This window comes from Pimephales promelas, chromosome 1 (genome assembly GCF_988280905.1).
Source record: "Pimephales promelas chromosome 1, fPimPro1.hap1.1, whole genome shotgun sequence".
Taxonomy (NCBI): Eukaryota; Metazoa; Chordata; class Actinopteri; order Cypriniformes; family Leuciscidae; genus Pimephales; species Pimephales promelas.
In genome coordinates, this window is record NC_142769.1 from 5,268,703 (window position 1) to 5,290,839 (window position 22,137).

Consider the following 22,137-nt stretch of genomic DNA (forward strand, 5'->3'; position numbering starts at 1 on the left):
TGGAAAATAGTCTAACATTTGGTACAGTGGATATACATTTTGCTTTATGCATATGATATTTTCCAAATAGAAATGAGAAGTTTAATTATATTATTCATTTCCAATAAATCATATATTCATTTCCATTACCTCAGTTATTGTGTCACTTTTATAAAATAACTCAAAAAGAAACTTGGGACCAAAATAAGTTAGGATAATTACAACTAAAAAATAAGTGTATTAATGTTTCATTTTCTTTATTACAGAAACTGCATAGTGGTGAAAACCCTTCTTTAAATTTACTAATAAAGTCATTACAAGGATAGTGTTTATTATTTTAAAGTGAGTTTCTTTAACTTTATTAGGGAGTACACATTTATTTATATCAGACCACAAATTTTTAAAAACAAGAAAGTGGTAATTCTTCAACTTCACCATTGCCTTAGGTGAAGAACTTTCTTTGGTTAAAATTTTTCTGATATACTGTATATATTATAATTTTTTTAAAATCTCTAATAGAAAGGCCCCCAACAGTCAGACTAGGAAGAAAACTTTATAAGATAAAGTAGTTTCGGGGAGATACAACAAATAAGTTTAAAGTATTCTTTAGAAGATAGGCTACATTTGTCCCATAATTAATAAATTCATTATAATTAAGTAGGTCACCTGATTGATTCATCAAATCTTTAATAAAAATTAAACCTTTGTTAAACCAGTCGTTCCAAAAAATGGTTTTGTTTTTGAACAGTACATATCATTTATTCCAAATAACACAGGAATGGGGAGAGAAATTGTGTTTGTAAACTAATTTCCACGCATTCAAAGCTTGTTTATGAAAGTTGGACAACTTAATTGGGAGTTTAAAATCACAAGCAAGTAGAAAATTAAGACCACCACATTTTTTGAAGATTAAATCAGGATGAAAAACCATGGAAGGCTATTATCACAAAGACAATGTTTGATCCAATTAATTTTAAACATATTATTGATAGTGTCAAAGTCTAAAGAATTTAGTCATCCTTCTGATACACTTCTAATTATGGTTTTCCTTTTAATATATTCTGTTTTACCTATCAAATCTGCATAAAGAGATAACGCTCGATATACAAAGATGCCATCAGCCTTTGATATCAACACTCAACCTTGAATAGATCAATTTCTTTGGAGCCAACAGTTAGAAATATTTCTTGTTTTTTGTAATCTTTTCAAAAAAATTTCATCTCATCAGCATCTCATTTACTAATTACAATACCCAAGTTTCTGATACCAGATATATTTGAGTCTTCAAGCTATACAGCCATAATCTCACTCTTAGCCTGATTCACAGTTAGACCTGAGGCATCAGAGAATAATTTAAGTGCCTCCAAAATAACAAGGACCTGATCTTTGTTTTTCATAAATAAACAAGTGTCATCAGCAAGTTGACTAATAGTTAAAGTGAAATCTCCTATCTCACGTTTGATTTGAGAGCAATGCAGAGTAAAGATTCAAGGTTTCAGCTACTAATAAAAATAAAAATGGGGAAATATAGGACATCCCTGTCTAATTCCTCTTCGGATACCAAAACGAGCAGATGTACCATTAGATAAAGAAAAACTATATTTTTGTAAAGTGTGTGCATCATATTTGTAAAAGTTGGGCCAAAACCAAAATAATTAAGAGCTTGATACATGAAATTGTGCTCTACTGTATCAAAAGCCTTGCAAAAATCTAAAAACAAAATAAGAGCTTTCCTCATTAACCAAATCTGAATCATCTAAAAGGTCTAAGTTCAGACTAATATTGTTTGAAATACTTCTTCTTTTCATAAATCCAGACTGTGTGACAGATATTATTTCCTCCAAGCATGGCTTTAACCTATTGGCGTATAGAGATGCTATTTCCGAGTTGAGCAGTGTGACTGGGCGCCAGTTATCTAAATGCAAAACGTCTTTATTTGGTTTTGGAACTAGTGTTATTACTCCCTGTTTGTAAGTTCTCCATTTGCTGCACATTCATTGAACACATTCAAAATAAACTCTCTAATTTCTTACAAAAAAACATCTGTAAAACTCAAAAGGTAAACCATCGGGTCCTGGGCTTTTGTTAAATGGTGTTTTTTTTTATTATATCATCTAATTCTTTCAATGACATCTCCTCTTCACAAAGGTTCAGAGATGTTCACAAGTCATTTTTTGGAAGTCCAAGTCAAGTCTCAAGTCTTTGAGGGGCAAGCTCAAGTCAAGTCTCAAGTCTTTTGCCACGAGTCCAAGTCAAGTCTCAAGTCTTAAATTATTAGGCATTGTCTAATTAAATATGTGTGAATTTGCATATATTAAAAAAAAAAACGAAATCTAAGTAGATAAAGCCAGGTTTAATTTTTTTTTTCATTGTGCTGATACAGTAATAGATGGGGGAAAAATCGATATTTATGGATATCTACTTTTGTTATCCTGTAATCAGATAGATTTTAAATAGATTTTCGCCATGTTTTTAGAAAAACAATGTTATATTAATCAAGCTAGGAATAATATATTTACAAATCCATCTGTAATAGTCTTCATAATAAACTAGGTACATGACTGGACAGTTTGATGTATTAGGTTTGGTATAAAGGTGCTACTGAAGTGGAAATTTCAGACTTGGAGTTTGGGAGTAAAGTCATTTGAGAAACCGCAAAACGGGACATAAAGATTTCCATCAAGCCAATGAGATCGCTCATTTAGAGTTAAATCCCCCCCCTTTTACTTTCGCGATTGGTTGCTGATTAAAAGGAAATGACCATATTTGGATCCGACAACATTGAACTGGAGAGAGGGATATATATATATATATATATATATGAGACAACTAATAAAAATGCTTGTTTTACATGTTCTAATTTACTACAAAATAGTTTATTATTACTGTACATATTATCAACATAACACTTGGATAACACATTTCCATATGAAAAATGTATTATTTGCATTAGGTATGTTGCTTTAATGGCATAATGGCCCACACAAACCTTGAGCTCTTCAAGGAAAGAAAGACCATTTAGAGTCAAATCAATGTCATAAATGATAAATCATTACGACACACTAAACATTCAATTCATCTCTTTTTATTTAAAAAATGCAAACAGGTTTCCGCCTTTTAGATATCTATATCAATGTGAACAAAATCTGTTAAAAATGTTTTCATAGTGCACAGTGTAACCTCTGTACAATTGCGGTGAAAGGGTAATTACAAAAGTCCATCATTGGAATCACTAGTTACACTGAATACTGAAGGTGATGGTAGTTAATTGGCCAGTCCTGTTGTTTCTTCTCCGTGTAATGATGATGCTATCCTCAGAGCCTCTTCCAGTGAAGTCTGTTCGTTGAGCTACAAGACAGAATCCAACACCTATGTTCAATAACATATCAATATTCCCAGCCATACAGTTAAGATAAAGGTCAAAACTAGCATTGCAAAAATAAAAGCGAGTGAAATCATCTAAACTAGGCCAGACTTGAGGCTGGAACCAACAACCACATCTTTCAGACTCAATTTGTTTCCTTCAGCTCAACTGTCATGGAATTGAATGGAGAGTGGGAAATCATAGTGTGACATACTGTACACCAATGAGCCAAAACAGTATGACCACCTGTTGGTGCTGCCAGAACATCGCTGACAAACCTTTAATATGGACTCTACAAGAGCCCTGAAGATGTCCTGTGGTCTACGACATCAAGAAGTCAGAAGAAGATCCTTCAAGTTCTGAGGTTGCGAGGTGGATCCACTGTGGATCGAAATTGTTGATCTCACAGATGCTCAATTGAGATTTGGGCAACATCTTGAACTCTTCATCATGTTCCTTAAACCATTCCTGAACAATGTGTGCAGTGTGGCAGTGTGCGTTATCCTGCTGAAAGAGGCCACTTGTGTTGTGACACAGTCCTCCCATTACCATCATTAAAAATGAGTGTGACTTGTGCCACAGTAGACCTTCTGCATCTTGAGCGCCCAAAACCCTCTCGCCGGTTTCTGGTTTGTCTCTCCTCGGATCACTGTTGGTAAATTTGCCATTTCAGAGATACTCTGACGAGTCACAATTTGGGCCTTGTCAAAGTCGCTCAGACCTTTTCCCCTGCATCGAACACGTTTGCTTACCATCTACTCCACCAAGACCTTAATAGCCTTGTTAGGACAGGAGATGACCAACAATATTCACCTCACCTGTGACTGGTCGTAATGTTTTGGCTCATCAGTGCATCTATGCTACCTTCAAAAATCAGATGAAGGCATCTCAGTAGACCGGATGTAACAGCTTTTGGACACAGTCTGTATGATTCTAAAAAAAATAGAGGGTATGCGTGTGACGTCACCGTCGACCCGGAGTGCCAGCAGTTACTCGCAGTGAGTGGCAAAAGACTGAGCGGCTGTATTTGTTATTAGCGTGAATGCCGCGAAAAACAAACACAACAAATATAAAGTGGGAAAGAGCTTTGCGATTGACTGTACAACTAGATTTGGCATATTTTTACAGACTGCTATAGAAAGAGGAGCAAATGGATCGCTGCAATTCACAGAAACAACTGGACTCCAGACAGCGAAAGCTGGATTTGCAGTTATCATTTTGTGTCAATATGCTGAATTTAGCTGTAAAACCATACCCATATATTTTGTACTGTTATATGTATTAACAACTCATCAATTAAATATTTATCATTGTATATTTTGCATTATTGGATGTTTTTTAATAAACACTGACCAAGAAAAAACTATAAAGTTTTAGGGCTGGACGATATGATGATATATATATTGTATATAACACTGACATAAGTGATTTAGACCTACCTATATTGTATTTATATAAAGCGTTCACAGGCAAATTTGCTTTAAGTTTAGGTCTATATTGCTTTTATTTCTCCGGTGTCGAAATCAGGCAAACATAAATGTCAGGCAACACGATTCCTGGCTGCATGTCAATATCCATGGATCACTGGATCTTTGGTAAGTTGTAAGGAACACTATATTGAGTCCAACATTTAGTTTAAATTGATAAATTTGTTAGTTTTAGTCACATTTTTGCAGTTTTCCCTATTAAATCCACTCACTCAGTCAGGCGGTAAAGTGACGTCAATGCATTCCCTCTATACTAGGGATCATAAACTTGCCAACTTTGTAAATGGTTACCAGACTTTTGTTCCAAACACAACTAAAGGCTAATTCACACAGCACCGAAAGTCAAGACCAATGCCACAAGACACTTCATCGGGTTTTGCCAGATAAACGTGTCGGCGTCTGTTGGCGCTGGTCAATTGTTTTCGCCAATTAAACATTATCAAATACCATTTGTAGGGATGTGGAAAGTCTGAGAAGTGATGTACTAAAATCTGGTGATCGTCTACGTTGGTCGGTGTCTAAATTCATGCAGAAACCAACCCGATCTCACGAGAATTCGTACGAAATTTACGAGGTGGCTAATTCGTAACAATTCGTACGACCTCACTCGTACGAACTAGTACATTTTTGCTAAATCGTACATATTTTACGAATTGGCCAATTCGTATGAATTCGTTCGAATGACCTACCCCTGACCCCGCTCCTAAACCTACCCATCACGTGGGTTTGGACAAATCGTACGAATTCGTACTTATTAGTACGAATTAGCCACTTTTTAATCACTCATACGAATTGGTCATGAGATAGCGTAGGCAGAAACATGCACAAATGCTGCTTGTTACAAATGAAAATAATGTTCTAAAATCGGCTCAAGATATTCTCAGACTGGATGAAATCATAGTATGAACCTAAAAAAATGCGGTTTTACGTGACATTGGTCAACTCCAACTGCCTAAAACCTGCAGATTGGCTGTGACTTTCGGCAAATACATAGCATCAACTCCTCAAATTGTAAATCAGGAAAAACTCTGGGTAAAAGTCATGTAGTGTATTCCAGCCTTATTCTACCTGAACAGCAATCTGTGTGCCGTTAGAAGTAGCCAGAAGTGTAATTGGGTGTGCTGATAACTCATCCTGTATGTTCCTGCAAGATGATAAATCTGGCATCATAATAGTCATCTGAAGAAAACAGAAAAAAAATAATACATAAATATATTTCCTATGATCAGTTTATAGAGTGCTGCAGGGGTGATGTATTATAGTGGGCCAAAACCTGTAAAAGAGTTTGCATTTTAGCAGTTCTAGTTCAATAGTCCTGATTCAATGTTTTTTAATGGGTTTTTAGTGTGGTGATACTAAGATATATTCAAGATTCATTCAACATTAAATACATCAGTAATGCCCTCTTGTGATTTTTTAAAGCTTTTTACTTGTCTTGAAAAATGCCAACAAGTGGCTAAATGGGACCACAGAGGTACTTGGCCCGAAAAGGTAAACTCATTTACAAGCCTTCTCGTGTTTATAATCACATTCTTGTGAACTATTCTAACTCAAAATTTTAGGATTTTCTTTTTAAATAAAGACTAAAATAGCTTAGTGAAGTCATGTGACCTTGGTATAGTCTACGTTTTGCTTTTGACTTCTGGCGATTGTATTTAATCTTCAAGTTGTATTCATTTGTGAATGAATAATAAACTTTTGTTGGTCACAGAGCTTATTTTCTGCGATAATCCAAAAGCCAAAGGAAAAAATCCTGTTAGGGTTTTTGTCGAGTGATGCTAACTTCCAGGTAGGCCTAAAAAAAAGCATCACTGCAACACTCTATATCAGGGGTCACCAAACTTTTTTCTCTGGGGGCCACATTATCGTTCCTGACTGTGATGGGGGGCCGGGGCTATATAAAATAGAATTGTGTGACCAAGACCAAACTGACCACCAGCAGGCCTCATAGTAGAGATTACTAGCCTGGCACAGCCATATTTGTTTATCATTAATAGTTGTTTGCAAAAGTAGTAATCGAGTCTTCACACTTTGTTTTAATTTGAAATACCACAGATTTTCCATTTATTTATTTTCGAATACAAATAACATCAAACCTGTCAAGGTAAGAAACATCTGCCTAGTTGAGGTGAGTGGCACTGGTAAGGATGAATGAAAAATTATAAATTATAGGTAGGCCTGTTACTATTTATAATAATTGTGTACAGCACTTAATAAAGGTCAAATAAATAGGCCTATAAAATAAATAAATAAACATTGAAATTATAACAACAACATGAGTAATAGAACTAGTCAGCTCTTATGCCTATCCAGGTGAGCATGCTCAGTAAACAACAAAATACCAAATGCAGTTGTTAAAAACATGTTATTATTTTCCAAAAAGCAATTTAAAAAAATAGGCCATGACGACTTTTGGGGATTGCCGGTTCAAGTAGTGGGGGGCAGAGGGGTTGGGGGGCCAGTCAAAGGGGTGTGGCGGGCCTGATTCGGCCCGCGGGCCTTAGTTTGGTGACCCATGCTCTATATGCACACAGATCAGCAATGGGCAGAAAATAGTCTTGTGATAATTAGGAAAAAACCTTTTATGTGTTTGCTGGAAATGAAAACCACACACGAAAGAACTTGGTTCTCAGATTTACAACACTCTAAAATGTCACACACCTGTCCTTCAGTCCCGTCCTCTGAGACCATAGTCACTGAATGAGCCTCTGCTGAAGACAGCAAAGACTCAGTGGGTGGGAAGGTGATCATACTGCCATCTTGTGTTACCATTGTGATTGTATTTCCAACAGCCTGTTAAAATCATAGACAAAAAAAACAAACAATTAAATACATTTTAATTTGATCATTTTTATGATTCATTCATTAAAGGAGTAGTTCACTTTTGAAAAAACTTTTTGCTGATCATTTACTCACCCCCATGTCATTCAAGATGTCTGTGTCATTATTTCTTCAGTCGAAAACAAATTAAGGTTTTTGATGAAAACATTCCAGGATTTTTCTCCATATAATGGACTTCATTGGGAACCAAACGGTTCAAGGTCCAAAAGACAGTTTCAGTGCAAACTGTTCAAAGGGCTTTAAACGACACCAGATGATGAATAAGGGTCTTATCTAGCAAAACGATCGCTCATTTAATAAATAAATAACAAAGTTTAAGTTTTATAAGCACAAATGCTCGCCTTGCTCTGTTCTGTGACGCACGTTTGTGACTGTCCTGAATCTTTTACCGAGTCATTTGGTTCATTCAACGAATGAAACGAACGAATTGACTAACGAATTTAGGCAGATTTTAGGCAGTTTAGGCAGCAAATGATAGCCAAAGACCACGATTTTTTAGGTTCAGACTATGATTTCATCCAGTCGGAGCTTATAAATCTTAAATTTAAATTTTTTTTTTTTTAAATGAGCGATCATTTCGCTTGATAAGACCCTTATTCATCGTCTGGAATCGTTTAAAGCCCTTTGAACAGTTTGCAGTTTGCACTGAAAGTGTCTTTTGGACCTTGAACCGTTTGGTTCCCATTGAAGTCCATTATATGGAGAAAAATCCTGGAATGTTTTCATCAAAAACCTTAATTTCTTTTCGACTGAAGAAAGAAAGACATGGACATCTTGGATGACATGGGGGTGAGTAAATAATCAGCAAAGGTTTTTTGAAAAGTGAACTACTCCTTTAATTTACTAAGCCCTTGCAGTTCCTTTATAAACCCTAGTTTGGGAAACCCTGATATTTTGTAATGTTTAATCCACTTTATATTGTTTATAATGGAAAAAAAATGGAATAAATTTTCTTTCTCTTTTAATTTTTTGAATATGGAACAAGATTATCCTACTCATATCAATGTGATAAACGAGTTAGGTCAAAGGTAATCTAAAAGTATTCAAAAATTAGTTTACGATTATATAATAAATCACTAAATACAATTTTCATCATTAATGGACTACATTTTGTAAGTAATCTACCCAGCACAGAAATTATTACCTATCATTCTGAAACTGGCCAAGTTTTAGGACAAGGTCTGAAAGGTCACCTGACAAAGTTTGTTAGTCAGTCTCCATTGTCACCAACCGTTCAAATTACCTTTTTAGCTTACAGTGTAACGCCCGTTTCACACATAAAGTGCTTTCACATATGCTGCGTTTGCAGTGCGTAACTGCCACAAACACATACTCACTATTTTTATTTCAAATTCAGAAGTTGAGCAGCAACTTTGACTAAAATAAAAGCTGTCAGCATTGCGATTCTCTTTCTACACTTTTACAAACTTGAATGGACGTATGCACGTTTAATTGGTATTCGAAAGCATGATCAAAAAGACGCAAAACACTTAAAGGGATAGTTCACTTTGAAATAAATTTTTGGCACACAAAGCCACAAAGCGCCCACGCTCTCAGATCACTTGGACGTGGCTGTGGTTTCAAGAGGTAAAAGCTATATAAATACTGTTCGTTTACTCACACAAACCGCTCGTTTCGTGTCTTAGGCCATCAATGTGTACTTACATTTACGAGTCATTAAATCATGTTTAATTTGGACTTCTCTGTGCATGCTCTTTGAGGTGGTGACCATAGACCTCCATTATATGAGAGACAGACACGAACGGTTTGACCGAAAAATATCAAAATTGAAACTACTGCGGAAACAAAGACACTTACATCTTGGATACCCTTGAGATAAGCTAAAACATGCCAAAAATTGATATCAAAGTGAACCAACCCTTTAATAAAAAAACATGTAGATCTTCTGAGAAACTTTAAATGCAAACCTGTGATGCTCCATCTTGTGTGATAAAAGTAACATGCTGTTGTTCTGTGACTTCAGAAGCCATTTCAGGACAAGTGTCTTCACACTTCAAAGGGCTAACACTCATGGAGGGGTCATCTATAGCCTCTAAATGCAAAAAACAGCCCAGTTCAACTCATGAAACATCATCAAAATCTCATCAGTATCTATATTATGTTTTAAAACCAACCTGAAGGGGGTTCAAAATAGCCCTCCGACTCCTCTTCTATAGGCTCAGAGTCATTGTGTGCTGTACGTTTGTGCATGACTAGTGTGGAAATCTGCTTGTACGTCTTTCCACAGTGGTTGCACTTGTAGGGTTTACAGGGAGTGTGCACTACATTATGTTTGTATAGACTCGAGTACTCTGTGAATCGCTTGTCACATCCAGGAACTGTGCAAACATACGGCCTCTCTCCTGCATGTTAAAAAAGACTCTGGTTTAGATATTTCACAAGAGTTGCATTCACAGTTTAGACACATTTAGGTTAGATTACATATTATAAAGACAGAGTTCAAACAAATAGTCCACCCACAATGGAAATTCTGCCATTATTTACTCCCCCTCATGTCTTCCCATATCCATATGACTTGCTTTCTTTGGGTAAATTTTTGGATACTTAAAGAGATAGTTCACCCAAAATGACAGTTGTGTCACTATTTACTTACTCTCGTATCGTCTCACTCCAAAAACCACTGAGACACTTCTTCTTGTATTGGTAACACTTTACAATAAGAGCCCATCAGTTAACATTATGCCTGGTTCAGATTACAAGATTTTTTTTTGTCTGTTACGATAGTCACTGTGTCAGATTACGCGATTTTGACTCCTAAAATCTTGTCGTGTCAGACTACACGTTGCTTCCTGACCAGTCATCGCAGGCCGTCTTTAACGGCGCGCATGATGTCATCGAGAAGGTGAAACTAGTAGCGGGTGACTTCCGGAAACGAACGTAAACAAACAATGGATGAAGCGGTGAGTGTTGTATTGGCTGTCCTGTGTTCAGAAAAAAGAAAAAAAGAAAGAAAACCCGACAATGGACACGTTCCTGGATTGCTCGAAGAGGACAGTATGGGCTCAATCCTCCAAAGAGAACTTGAGGTAAAATATTGTTTTCTTATATATTTTTACTTTTAGTTTTAACGTTAGCACCAGCGTCTCTCTTTCGTTTCGCCATTTTTGAAAGTTGTGTACGGAAAGGCTTCTGTGCTCCTATTGGTCAACCTCATACATGTGACGGAACCGTCGTGGACGACCGTTAAAAAATTTAAACATGCTAGACTTTTTGTCGTGAAGGATCGCAGATGTGAAGTAGGTTGTCGCCCACTATGACACTATACAAGATGATACGATCAAATCTTGCGTCCCGACACCCATTGTCGTTTACGAATCCCCACGACACCCTACGTCAAACGGATCGTGCCAAAATCGAGCTAAAACTGTGTAATCTGAACCAGGCATTAGTTAATGCATCAACTAACATTGACAAAGAGCAATACATTATATTTATTAGTCTATTTATTACACCTTAAAATACACATTGTTCATGCAGGCTTGCTCAGGTCCATTAAATAATATTAACAAATACATTTTATGAGCATAATAACATATTAGTAATAGTTGAAATTAACATTAACTAAGATTAATAACTGCTTTAGAAGTATTTTTGTTACACTTTATTATAAAGGTGTTGTTGTTACAGTGTAATTACACAAATGAGTATGAGCAATATGTAAATACTATAGGGTTATGGTTTATTTGTAATTATGCATAATTTACTTTTATTACTATTGTAAGTACATGTACCACATGTAAGTATGTCATCTTAAAATTAAGTGTTAGCACATTTTTCTTTGATAGTTTATATTAACTGACCAACATTAACAAATGGAACCTTAGTGTGAGGTTTTACCAAAGTATCATTTTTTATGTTGTAAGTCACACATGAGTCACCTAAATTATGAAAATGATGCCTTTATGATGCTCTACTCAAAGTCTCCTGAATTCATACGATAGCTTTGTTTGAGAATCAGCACGTCGCTCAAAATCCTTTTGAGTTCCACGTAAGAAAGAAAGTCATACAGGTCTGGAACGAGTAAAAGTATAGACATTTTAATGTCTAGATGAACAACCCCTTTAAGGCTAAAAAGCAGCATACCTGTGTGTATCCGTATGTGGTTCTTGTAATTTGTTGCGCTGGCAAAGGCCCGATTACAGCCTGGTTCTGGGCAGTGATACGGTTTCTCTCCTGTGTGTGTGCGAACATGGACCTTACAGATGTTTGAGGTAGTGAAGGATCGCCCACAGCCCGGGAAAGGACATAAAAATGGCTTCTCTCCTTAAAAGAACAAATGTCATTGGTAGGAGCTCAAGTAATATGGTGGTATTGTGTTATCCAGACCGATATATCGGCCGGCCGATATTATTGGCCGATATTAGGCATTTTCCATAATATCGGTTTCGGCAGTTATAATGGTCGATAAATGAATATTTAAAAAATAAAATAAAAATGGACGAAAGACGCTTCAATCATCTCTCATTGGCCTGTTATATTGAAAATGTATGTTTTACAATTTGCAGTATGATGTTGTCTATTGCTAAATTGTGGCTCATCATAGACTAGCTAACCACAAAGCTAGCTAATGCCACTATCAACAGTGGAAGACCGCTAACGTTAACATTAATGAGCTTGGAAACCACAATGAACTTTTTCTGCCTAAATAAAGTAATGATTACCATATGTATAACTAGCATATCTCTAGTTACAGTCCCTGCATTGTAAAATGAAAGTTATACTTGCGAGGAGTGAACATTTAGACATAGAGAAAAAGTATCAAACGTATCTTGTGCAGAAAAGTTAGCTTTTCTTTTACACGTGTGTGAAATCCAACAATATTTAATAAAAAAATATCGGCCGATATATATCGGAATATCGGATTTTAAAACCCAAAAATATTTGTATCGAAATCGGCCTTCAAAATCCTTTATCGGTCGGGCTCTAGTTATCACATTGGTAATAAGGCTGATAATATGACAAATCTGCATATTGACGCTGTTGGGCAGAAACCTTGTATGTCCAAAAACGCTACTTAGTTTTCAGGAAATGGAAAAAAAAACATATTTTAAAAATAATTAAAAACTACACAGTCAAAGTTAATACTGTAAATGTCATTGTATTATTAACATTTAACCAAAATGAAGCTCAAATGGAGTTTAAGATTTTTGACCATCAAAATTTCGGACATGTGTTTTGTCCTTCATTAGAACGGCCGAATAATACTGTAAACGTATCAGGCAGTAATACGTTTTCATCAACTTACCGGTTATAAAGTTAATGTACTGTAGCTATGCGGGCGCTCAGTTTTGACCAAAATCCCATGTTATTAAAGAAGAATTGCTTCACACAGGACAGTATTGTTGGCTTTGACTCAACAAAAAATGCAAGACTCTTCTCCACTCCTCAAATACATAAAACATTAAGCTTTATATAAATAATATATATAGTGTTTCTTGAGTAAAGAAAACGCTGAACTTATTCAAAGAACAGTTCTTTGTTTAGCCTTGCATTGCAAACAAGCAAAAACGGTCCAAACTACGTACAACACTTCAAGACGTAGTTCACTTTTCAAAAAAGTTTTGCTGATAATTTACTCACCCCCATGTCATCCAAGATGTCCATGACTTTCTTTCTTCAGTCGAAAAGAAATTAAGGTTTTTGATGAGAACATTCCAGCATTTTTCTCCATATAATGGACTTCAATGGGAACAAAACGGTTCAAGGTCTAAAATACAGTTTGAATACAAACTGCAAACTGTTCAAAGGGCTTTAAACGATTCCAGACGATGAATAAGGGTTTTATCAAGCGAAACGATCACTCATTTAAAAAATAAAGTTTACGTTTTATAAGCTCAAATGCTCGCCTTGCTCTGTTCTGTGATGCGCGTTCGTGACACTCCTGTTCGAACTCGTTCATCAAAATAATTGAATCTTTTTCCGAGAATTTGTTCGTTGAATGAACCAAATGACTCGGAAAAAGATTTGTTCATTTTGATGAACGAGTTCGAACAGGAGAGTTACAAACGTGCATCACAGAACAGAGCAAGACGAGCATTTGAGCTTATAAAACATAATCTTTGTTATTTATTCATTAAATGAGCAATCGTTTCGCTTAATAAGACCCTTATTCATCATCTGGAATCGTTTAAAGCCCTTTGAACAGTTTGTAGTTTGCACTGAAACTGTCTTTTGGACCTTGAACCGTTTGGTTACAAGTAAAGTCCATTATATGGAGAAAAATCCTGGAATGTTTTCATCAAAAACCTTAATTTCTTTTCGACTGAAGAAAGAAAGACATGGACATCTTGGATGACATGGGGGTGAGTAAATTAGCAGCAAAAGTTTTTTCAAAAGTGAACTACTCCTTTCATTCCCGATAGAGGCGGGGTTATGAGGTTTAACTGACAGTTTGAGGAACCAATGGAGTTACAGGGTTTAGTCAAAAGCTATTTTTAATACTTTTCATTGGTTAGATATTTGCAAAACCCACAGAAAGACATAAATGGTGACCAATAGTAATGATTTATGAAAATGAGGAAGAATTGACAAGGTTTCCGTCCGAGAGCGACTAGGCTATATGAAACATCCGATTTTATTCTAGGACAATTCTTATGCATGCACCTCTTTGTCTACTATTCAATACCATGGTATTTTTAACAAAGTGCTGTGTGGTAACTATATTCATATTCAGATCATATAATAAATACAATAATCCAAGGAATAGATGGAAGATTTTAAGAAGGCAAAGAAAGTACCTGTGTGAATTCTGGTGTGCTTTTGAAGGTCCCCTGAGGTCTTGAAAGATTTTTTACAGTCCAACTCCAGACAGCGGTAAGGTTTTTCTCCAGTGTGTGTCCTGATGTGACTTTTCAAACCATAACCTTATAGAAAAAGAATGACAAGGGATGAATATAACACGCAAATATATTTAAAATAAAGACGCTCAAAAGTTTTGTGAAGTAAGATTAACATCAGGATTATTTGACTAATAAAAAGTTCACAAGAACAGGTTTTCCTTTTAACCCGAAAACCGTATTCTGGACAAATGTGGGCAAAATAGTTTTGATTAATTTTTAATCGGTACAAGACTTGGCTACTTTTCCTAAGTTTGCCTCCTGAACACACACAATTTTTTTTTTGACTCAATTCTACAATGTTAAGTGGGTGAAAAATAAAAAACTCCTTAATCTTGTATTTGGGTCAAAAATGGGCACCCATAGAAATGAATGGGAAAAACTGTAATTTAGAGCGTTCCAAAATAAGCCAAAATAAGACACCAGGTGACGGCAAAGTCACTTTATCTTTAGGTTTTAGCTCTAAGAACTTATTGGAATGATATTTTAATTTAGTTAAACAATTTAAAAAATAAAACATAAAAATAAGTATAATTTACATAGAAAATATGGTACTTTTTGAAGTAAATAAATTCAAAAATACCCCCAAAATAAAATAAAAACACCATAAATGGATAGACAAAACTTTATCGAAGATAAATAAGTGATATAACATTTATAATAAATAAAAATTAGGATCACACCTGAGTCCTCTGTGCCCACACTTGTCCTCAATTACAGGATTAAGGGATATAAAGTGAATACGGTTTCAGGGCTACATAAAAATCTTTACAAATGTCTTTAAATTGAGTGCATCCTTGCTGACTAGGACACAAAAAAACCCTGCTTAGGTGACAAATTGATCTGTAAAAAATGTGTTACCTGTTGCAAACTTTTTCCCACAGCCAGGTATGTCACAACAGTATGGCTTGTCACCTGTATGCGCTCTTTCGTGTACCTGATAAAACAAAACACGAGAAAATAATCATAATGCATTACATTTCTAATGTTGTCTATGGTGAATTACAAGCTGATAAGCTCAAATACACAAGCCATAATAACCTTAAGATGATTTGCAGTGGTGTAAAGCTTTCCACATCCTTCGTAATTACACCGAAAACATTTCTCCACAGGCACACTACGCCGGATTTCTTGACCCTGAAGTACAATCTAGACAAGGGAGAGAGGATAAACGTTTTTGTGCATCTCCTAGACTATTGATATTTTTATTTTGCATGGATATTATATTCTAACCTGCATCTCCACAACACCATGAGGATCATTGGTAATCAGCTCAGAGTTTGTGTACGAGTCCATTTCCTCAATCTGCAGGAAAGAATTCAAAAGTGATCATTACACTTTACAAAAATTATTTTCTTACAAATTTTGACAAATGATCAGCCTAATTTTATATCTCCAGCAAAGTCATGGTAAATACACTGTCATTGTCATCTTTAACGGTACCTTGGTTGTGTATTGCTCCAAAGCATTGATTGTTTCTTGGTCAATGGATGTATCTGTCTGCAAATCTGCTACTGTGCCATTTGTCTGGATGGCCAGAATGGTGTTAGGCTGAGACACCTGAACAGCATGATGGATGTAAGCGGTAGACCCATCCTCTAACTGCACCGCTTGCAGGGTATTGGGTTCATATGTATCTGAAAATGCATTAATAACACACAAAAATATATATAAATCATGTGCAACCGAATCCTATTTAACATCAGTGGGGTTCTTGACTCAATTTTAAAGAACTCTTTATGCCACAAAGTAGAAATGATTGCATAATAATTTTGCATATTATGAGAAAAATGTATATTTTTATACTTTTGATGTATGGAGAGCTCCAAAACAAATTAGGAACCTTTAAAATAGCATAATAGGGGCAATTTAAGGTTCTATAAAGAACTTATTCTTTTAAGAGTGCAACAAAAACAGGAGTAAATGAAAAACCTTTTGTGGTGTGGTGAATGTAAGCAGTCGTTCCATCTTCCAACTGCACAGTCTGAGCATCTTCCAGTTGTAAGCTTTCGTTACCAACGACATCACATACAGACGAGGCCGTCCAGTTATTTGGCTCATCTAGAAAGCATATAATATGGGAAATTAAAAAAGAAAAATTATTTGCATATTAAAGGGATACTTCAGGATTTAGCATTAAGCTTTGCCTCGAGTATTTTTGAATAACCATGCTTTCCACCCTCATGTTCCCCTGAGACGAGAGATTTATATATTTTTAATCTGGAAAAAATCCTCCGATGACGCAAATATAGCCATTTTGTGTCATCTGAGGATTTTTTGTCCAGAGGCTAAAGACTACAGTCAGTAGTAGGGTGTGTCCCGCATGTTCTCAACCCGCCCATAGAGGGCGATCTCACTCACAGAATGAACACACAGTGTCGGCCATCTTTTTTTGGAAGCTAAGCTAGCAGGCTCTTGTTCTGTGGAGAAAGTTGAGTCGTAGGGGTTACCATGCTCTTTTTCCCGGACATGCAGTCGCCATTCATTGTTTACAAGCACACCTTTTGTTTCAATCTAACTGAATTAATTCTGATTGGTGAATCTGGTAGTGTTTACAAGTGATCGGTTGATGTGCGTTTTAACATTGCTAAGAAAATTCCCACTCCTCCGTGAGGATAACAAGACAGGTGCGTCTCACAGTAATCACGCCACCAGCCTCGCGCCATTCTCCCGCGGCCCTCACTCGTCTCGCTCGCCACAGTAAACATGATGAATGGCGACTGTAGAACGCAAAAGCCGAATCCCGGACATTTTGGGCGATCTCGAAACACATTTTCGGGCAGACTCATCTCAGAGACTCACTAGTAGCCTAGACTTGTTGTTTAACTACTACGCTCAGGCATGGCCTCCTAGGGCAGGGAAGCAAGTGCATTCTGGGAGTTGTTGTCTTTCATCCACATGAGCCAAAAATACATTTTCTGGCTTTTCTCAGTCTAGAAAGCTCCAAATTCAAAATTTCTTCTACATAAATGACCCATTTTAAATACACATTCATCTTTCCAGAGGTGAAGTATCCCTTTAACATCATTAGCCTGCCCGTTCATAAAATAATAAAAGCTAGATCATGAAGATTTGCTGCATAACAAACAGGAAAGTACCTGCTTTTGGAACAGCAATGTGTTGCACGTAAGCAGAGGATCCATCTTCTAACTGGATCACCTGTCCTTCAACTAGATTGCTGTCTGGGGAAAACAACCAGCACTCAGTTAATACCTCACTCAAAAAAAAAAAAAAAATACACCATGTGAGTAAATATGAGATTTTAAAAAGAGAGTTCAATGGTAGTGATTTATGGGAAAGTAAAAACATGCACAACATTGATTTGTTTATTAACAAAATATGAGACATGATCACTTTCTGATCAACTTCCTGATCACTTTCATGATCACTTCCTGATCACTTTCAATAAACCGTTTATTTGAGCAAGATCTGATTTATTATATATTAACTGATGATCCAAAACATTATATCCAGTCTCAGGTGAAGCGAATATTGTTGATAATATTGTTGATAAGTTCTGGATGGATTAGATGATAAGTAGGCAAACACCATGTTGAATCTATGCCACAAATAATTAAGGTAGTCATGAAGGTAAAAGGGGGTGGTGTATCTAATATAAATACCGGTACACAGAATAAGTAAAAAACTAAAACAAATAATAGTAAGGTCCTGTAGCGTAACTAATTGAAAAGGTAATGGGTTTGATTCCCAGAGAACATATTACTGTTCTTCAAAACACATACTGTTTGATAGAAAATGTAGAGCTTAATAATAACCAATAATATTAATGAAATAACCATAAAATTTGGTAATCAATTTGCTTATTTGTGTCTTATAGAAGGCGATGCTAAGCTTTACATCTCGAAGTGTCTCAGATGAACAATGTTTGTACTCAGAAGAACCCATAATAGACATACCTTCAGGGTTGTGAGGTATATATGCAGTGGAGCCATCTGATAAAGTCACAGCCTGCAAACTGACTGTGTCCATGCTTTGATCACCATCTGAATAATTAACAAATAGATCATGATGAGTGTATTATAGAGAATACTGCCATTCAAATGTCTCTTATGCTGACCAAGGCTGCATTTATTTGATAAAAAAAAAATACAGAGAAAAATTGTTACAGTTTCAAATAACCCTTTTCTATTTGAATATATTTTAAAATATAATTTATTCTAGTGATGCAAAGCTGAATTTTCAGCATCATTATTCCAGTCACATGACACTTCAGAATTTTTTTCTGAAATTTGCTGCTCAAGAAACATTGCTTATTATTAACAATTTTGAAAACAGTTGTGCAGGTTAATATTTTTTTCTAGCACACTTTGTTGAATAGAACATTTAAAAGAACAGCATTTGTTGAAAATATAAAAAAAAATTACTATATAATGTCTTCTAGGGCTGTGAAATAATTAATCGCGATTAATCGCATCCAAAATAAAAGTTTGTCTTTACATAATATATGTGTGTGTAGTGTGTATAATTATTTTGTATATACAAAAACACACATATGCATGAATATATTTAAGAAAAATGTGTCATTAATATATCAAACATTTATATTTATGTTTAATATTAATTTTGTATAAATATATATTAAAGTATATAAAGTATATTCATGCAAATATTCCTTAAATATATACATGCATGTGTGTGTATTTATATATATACAAAATAATTATACACACTACACAAACATATATTATGTAAACAAACACAAACTTTTATTTTGGATGCTATTAATCGCGATTAAATGTTTCACATTCAATTTAATGCATAATAGTATTCATTTTTTTTTTCGGGGAAAAAATGCACAGCTTTCCCTTTAATAAAAGGTTAATGTCTGAAAAGAACTCCTTTATAAAGTCTGACCTGCAATCCCCACAGCCTCAGTTAAGCAGAGCGTGACCTCCTGAGCATCATCCTCATGCTGGAAATCTGCTGACTGATTTATCTGGGCTAACAGCATTATAGCCTAGGAGAAACCAAATGTTAGATCCCATTTAGTAAGAGTTATGAAACTGTGATGAAGTGATGGTCTCAGATTGTATAAATGGTCGATTGTTTGACTAAATATGGTTATAAAATATTACAAAATATTCATGTACCACTGAAAAAAAAAAAAACATGGTGCATGTCCAAAAAAATCCAAAACAAAACACAGTGATACAGTTTCTTTAAGGGTACAGAAGGCTGATTGCACTAAACGTTAACAAAACTATGTCGTCTTTTGTTTTCCCTCAGTTCTAATGTCAAACTAAATGGAAACACATTATTAAAATTGTAATTTAGTTTAAGAAGACAAAAAACTTTATCTATCTGATAGAATGTTACAAGAAGGGTTTACAAGATATATTAACACTTTTTATAATACAAAAAAACTATTTTCAAGTCTGTTTTCCCCTTAAACATACAGCTACATAGACTACAGGTCAAAATGGGAATAAAACACAATGCTCCATCATGATATTTCTAGTTTTAGAGTGCTTTTCAAATATCTCAGCTGCTCTGTCATCAAGCCCTGCCGAAGGCCATCTCGATTTGAAGGATCCTTGAAAGGCAGCCTTCGTTTCCCGTCCTTCATTCGGCTCATTTATAGGAAGCATCGAGTGTAGCCTTCGCATCTTTCAACCACCCACAAACATTAGCATACATTCCACTTCACGAAAAAGAACTGACAGAAAATGAGTCGGCATTGAGCTTGTATTAGATCGTTATGAAATGTAAGACCAAATATAAATATTGCATAAATAGAAAGCCAGTTATATAGATTATACAGTAGTAATATAAAGATTTTTAATGCAAAGTATTTTTTTTTAATTAAGGGCTGTCAAACGATTAATCGCGATTTATCGCATCCAAAATAAAAAATTGACAAAATTACAAAATTTACATAATATATGTGGGCGCACTGTGTATAATTATTTTATATATAAATAAATACACACACATGCTTGTATATATTTGAGAAATATTTTCATGTATATGCTGTAAATAGATTTATATATAATTTATATTACATATAAATATTTTATATATAAATAATATTTTTTTCTTAAATATACATGCATGTGTGTGTGTATATTTAAGAATGCATGTATATTTAAGAAAAAAATATTATTTATATATAAAACATGTATATCTATATGTAATATAAATTATATATAAATCTATATACAGTATATACATGAAAATATCTCTTAAATATATACAAGCATGTGTGTGTATATATATATATATATATAAAATAATTATACACAGAGCACCCACATATATTATGTAAACACAAACTTTTATTTTGGATGCAATTAATCGCAATAAATCATTTGATAGCCCAAAAATTAACTTTCATATTCATATATACAAATTTTATTGAGAGGACCAAACTTAACAAAACTTTGTGCAGTTGCTGATATTTATATGGCCAATAAGTAATATGAATGATTGTAATGAAAATCAATAAGATCTTTATAACAGTAACAGACTACTTATATAAAATGCTTATAAATGTAATTTGTCACTCTATGTCTCTAGTAATTTGTTGTTCAAATGCTTATAGTTTTGTGTAGTTTTTATTTTGGATGCAAAACATATAATGCAATGCAATACAATGATCTGATGAATTATTCAAAAGTCTGGTGAATAATATTTGATACTCACACATTTTAACATTTATCTTAAAAAACTAAAAGAATAAATTGATGATCAAGCAAACATAAGTTGCTTCAGTCCGGTAAGTGTTCGTCTTGAAATATTAATAAGATATTCATTCGTTTACTTCATAGAAATCGGCACTGCAAGCAACCTGAAGGGGGACAGTTTTTACAATTATACTAACGTTAAGGCCTTTTACTTGCTAAAAGAAAAAAAGTACCAGAATTCAGTTTTTTATATATATTCATGTATCAAGTATGATAAAGTAGACTTTATAAGCAATTATATTACATCAGTTTTGTAATTAAACATCCATTAAGACGATCACAGAATACTAACCAGACGTGAAGCTTTACTTCCTTTTCTCGAAAAAAGCTTTTGTCCTTCAAATGTGTAAGTTAGTGTTTTTTAGTCGCCTCAGTAGTGCTGCACGTGCTATTGATTCAACCCAGTTGCTTCTATCATTTGATAAAAACAAATAAATGTATTAATTAGTGTTAATCCACCCTAAACATGCCCATCTTTAACGCTTGAAAACATTGACACGTGACATAATGGGATATGAACTCAAAGTAGCGGTTAACCTGCCGCAATATAGTGTCAGAAAGATGTAAACAAGCCGTGCGACACGTACAATAACGTTAGATCGCTTTCAGTACAGTGTTTATAAATATGGTTTGTTATGCTGCTGATGCGAATCTGATTTTCAGTAGCTATAATGTAGTGCATATCACCTGATCTATAACATTAATAACAGATATCTGTTTGGTGTTTCAGACACTCACCTCTCTGAAGAACACAAATCTACCAGATACGGCAAACCGGATCAAATTATATGTGTAATATTTCCATATATCAAGGTCCCTAACATCGGGAAATACAACGGTGTGTTTTGAATTGGTAAATTTCTTCTATGGTTTTGATATCACAGAACACAGTGAAGAGGTTTATT

At 34.8% G+C, this 22,137-nt stretch overlaps 1 protein-coding gene across 1 annotated transcript; it reads right to left on the bottom strand.

Moving 5' to 3' along the window:
* Nucleotides 1-3,048: 3,048 nt before the first annotated feature.
* Nucleotides 3,049-22,137, bottom strand: znf143a (zinc finger protein 143a). The gene is made up of 16 exons (XM_039690958.2): nucleotides 21,971-22,137; nucleotides 19,404-19,506; nucleotides 18,446-18,532; nucleotides 17,627-17,710; nucleotides 16,461-16,589; nucleotides 15,972-16,165; nucleotides 15,762-15,833; nucleotides 15,570-15,677; nucleotides 15,390-15,465; nucleotides 14,430-14,555; nucleotides 11,776-11,955; nucleotides 9,807-10,034; nucleotides 9,600-9,724; nucleotides 7,492-7,623; nucleotides 5,899-6,009; nucleotides 3,049-3,327 (listed from the first exon to the last, which is right to left on the bottom strand). Exons 2-16 carry the CDS (start codon nucleotides 19,498-19,500, stop codon nucleotides 3,244-3,246), a joined length of 1,833 nt encoding a protein of 610 aa, XP_039546892.2. The 5' UTR covers nucleotides 19,501-19,506; nucleotides 21,971-22,137; the 3' UTR covers nucleotides 3,049-3,243.

Bases quoted from the DNA above. Each gene is read 5' to 3' on its own strand.
- znf143a (XM_039690958.2), bottom strand. From the start codon at position 19,500: ATGCTGTTAGCCCAGATAAATCAGTCAGCAGATTTCCAGCATGAGGAT. The intron at 17,711-18,445 runs GTATGTCTATTA...TGTTTTCCCCAG, and splicing joins TATACCTCACAACCCTGAAG to ACAGCAATCTAGTTGAAGGA. The intron at 16,590-17,626 runs GTACTTTCCTGT...TATGCTTTCTAG, and splicing joins CATTGCTGTTCCAAAAGCAG to ATGAGCCAAATAACTGGACG.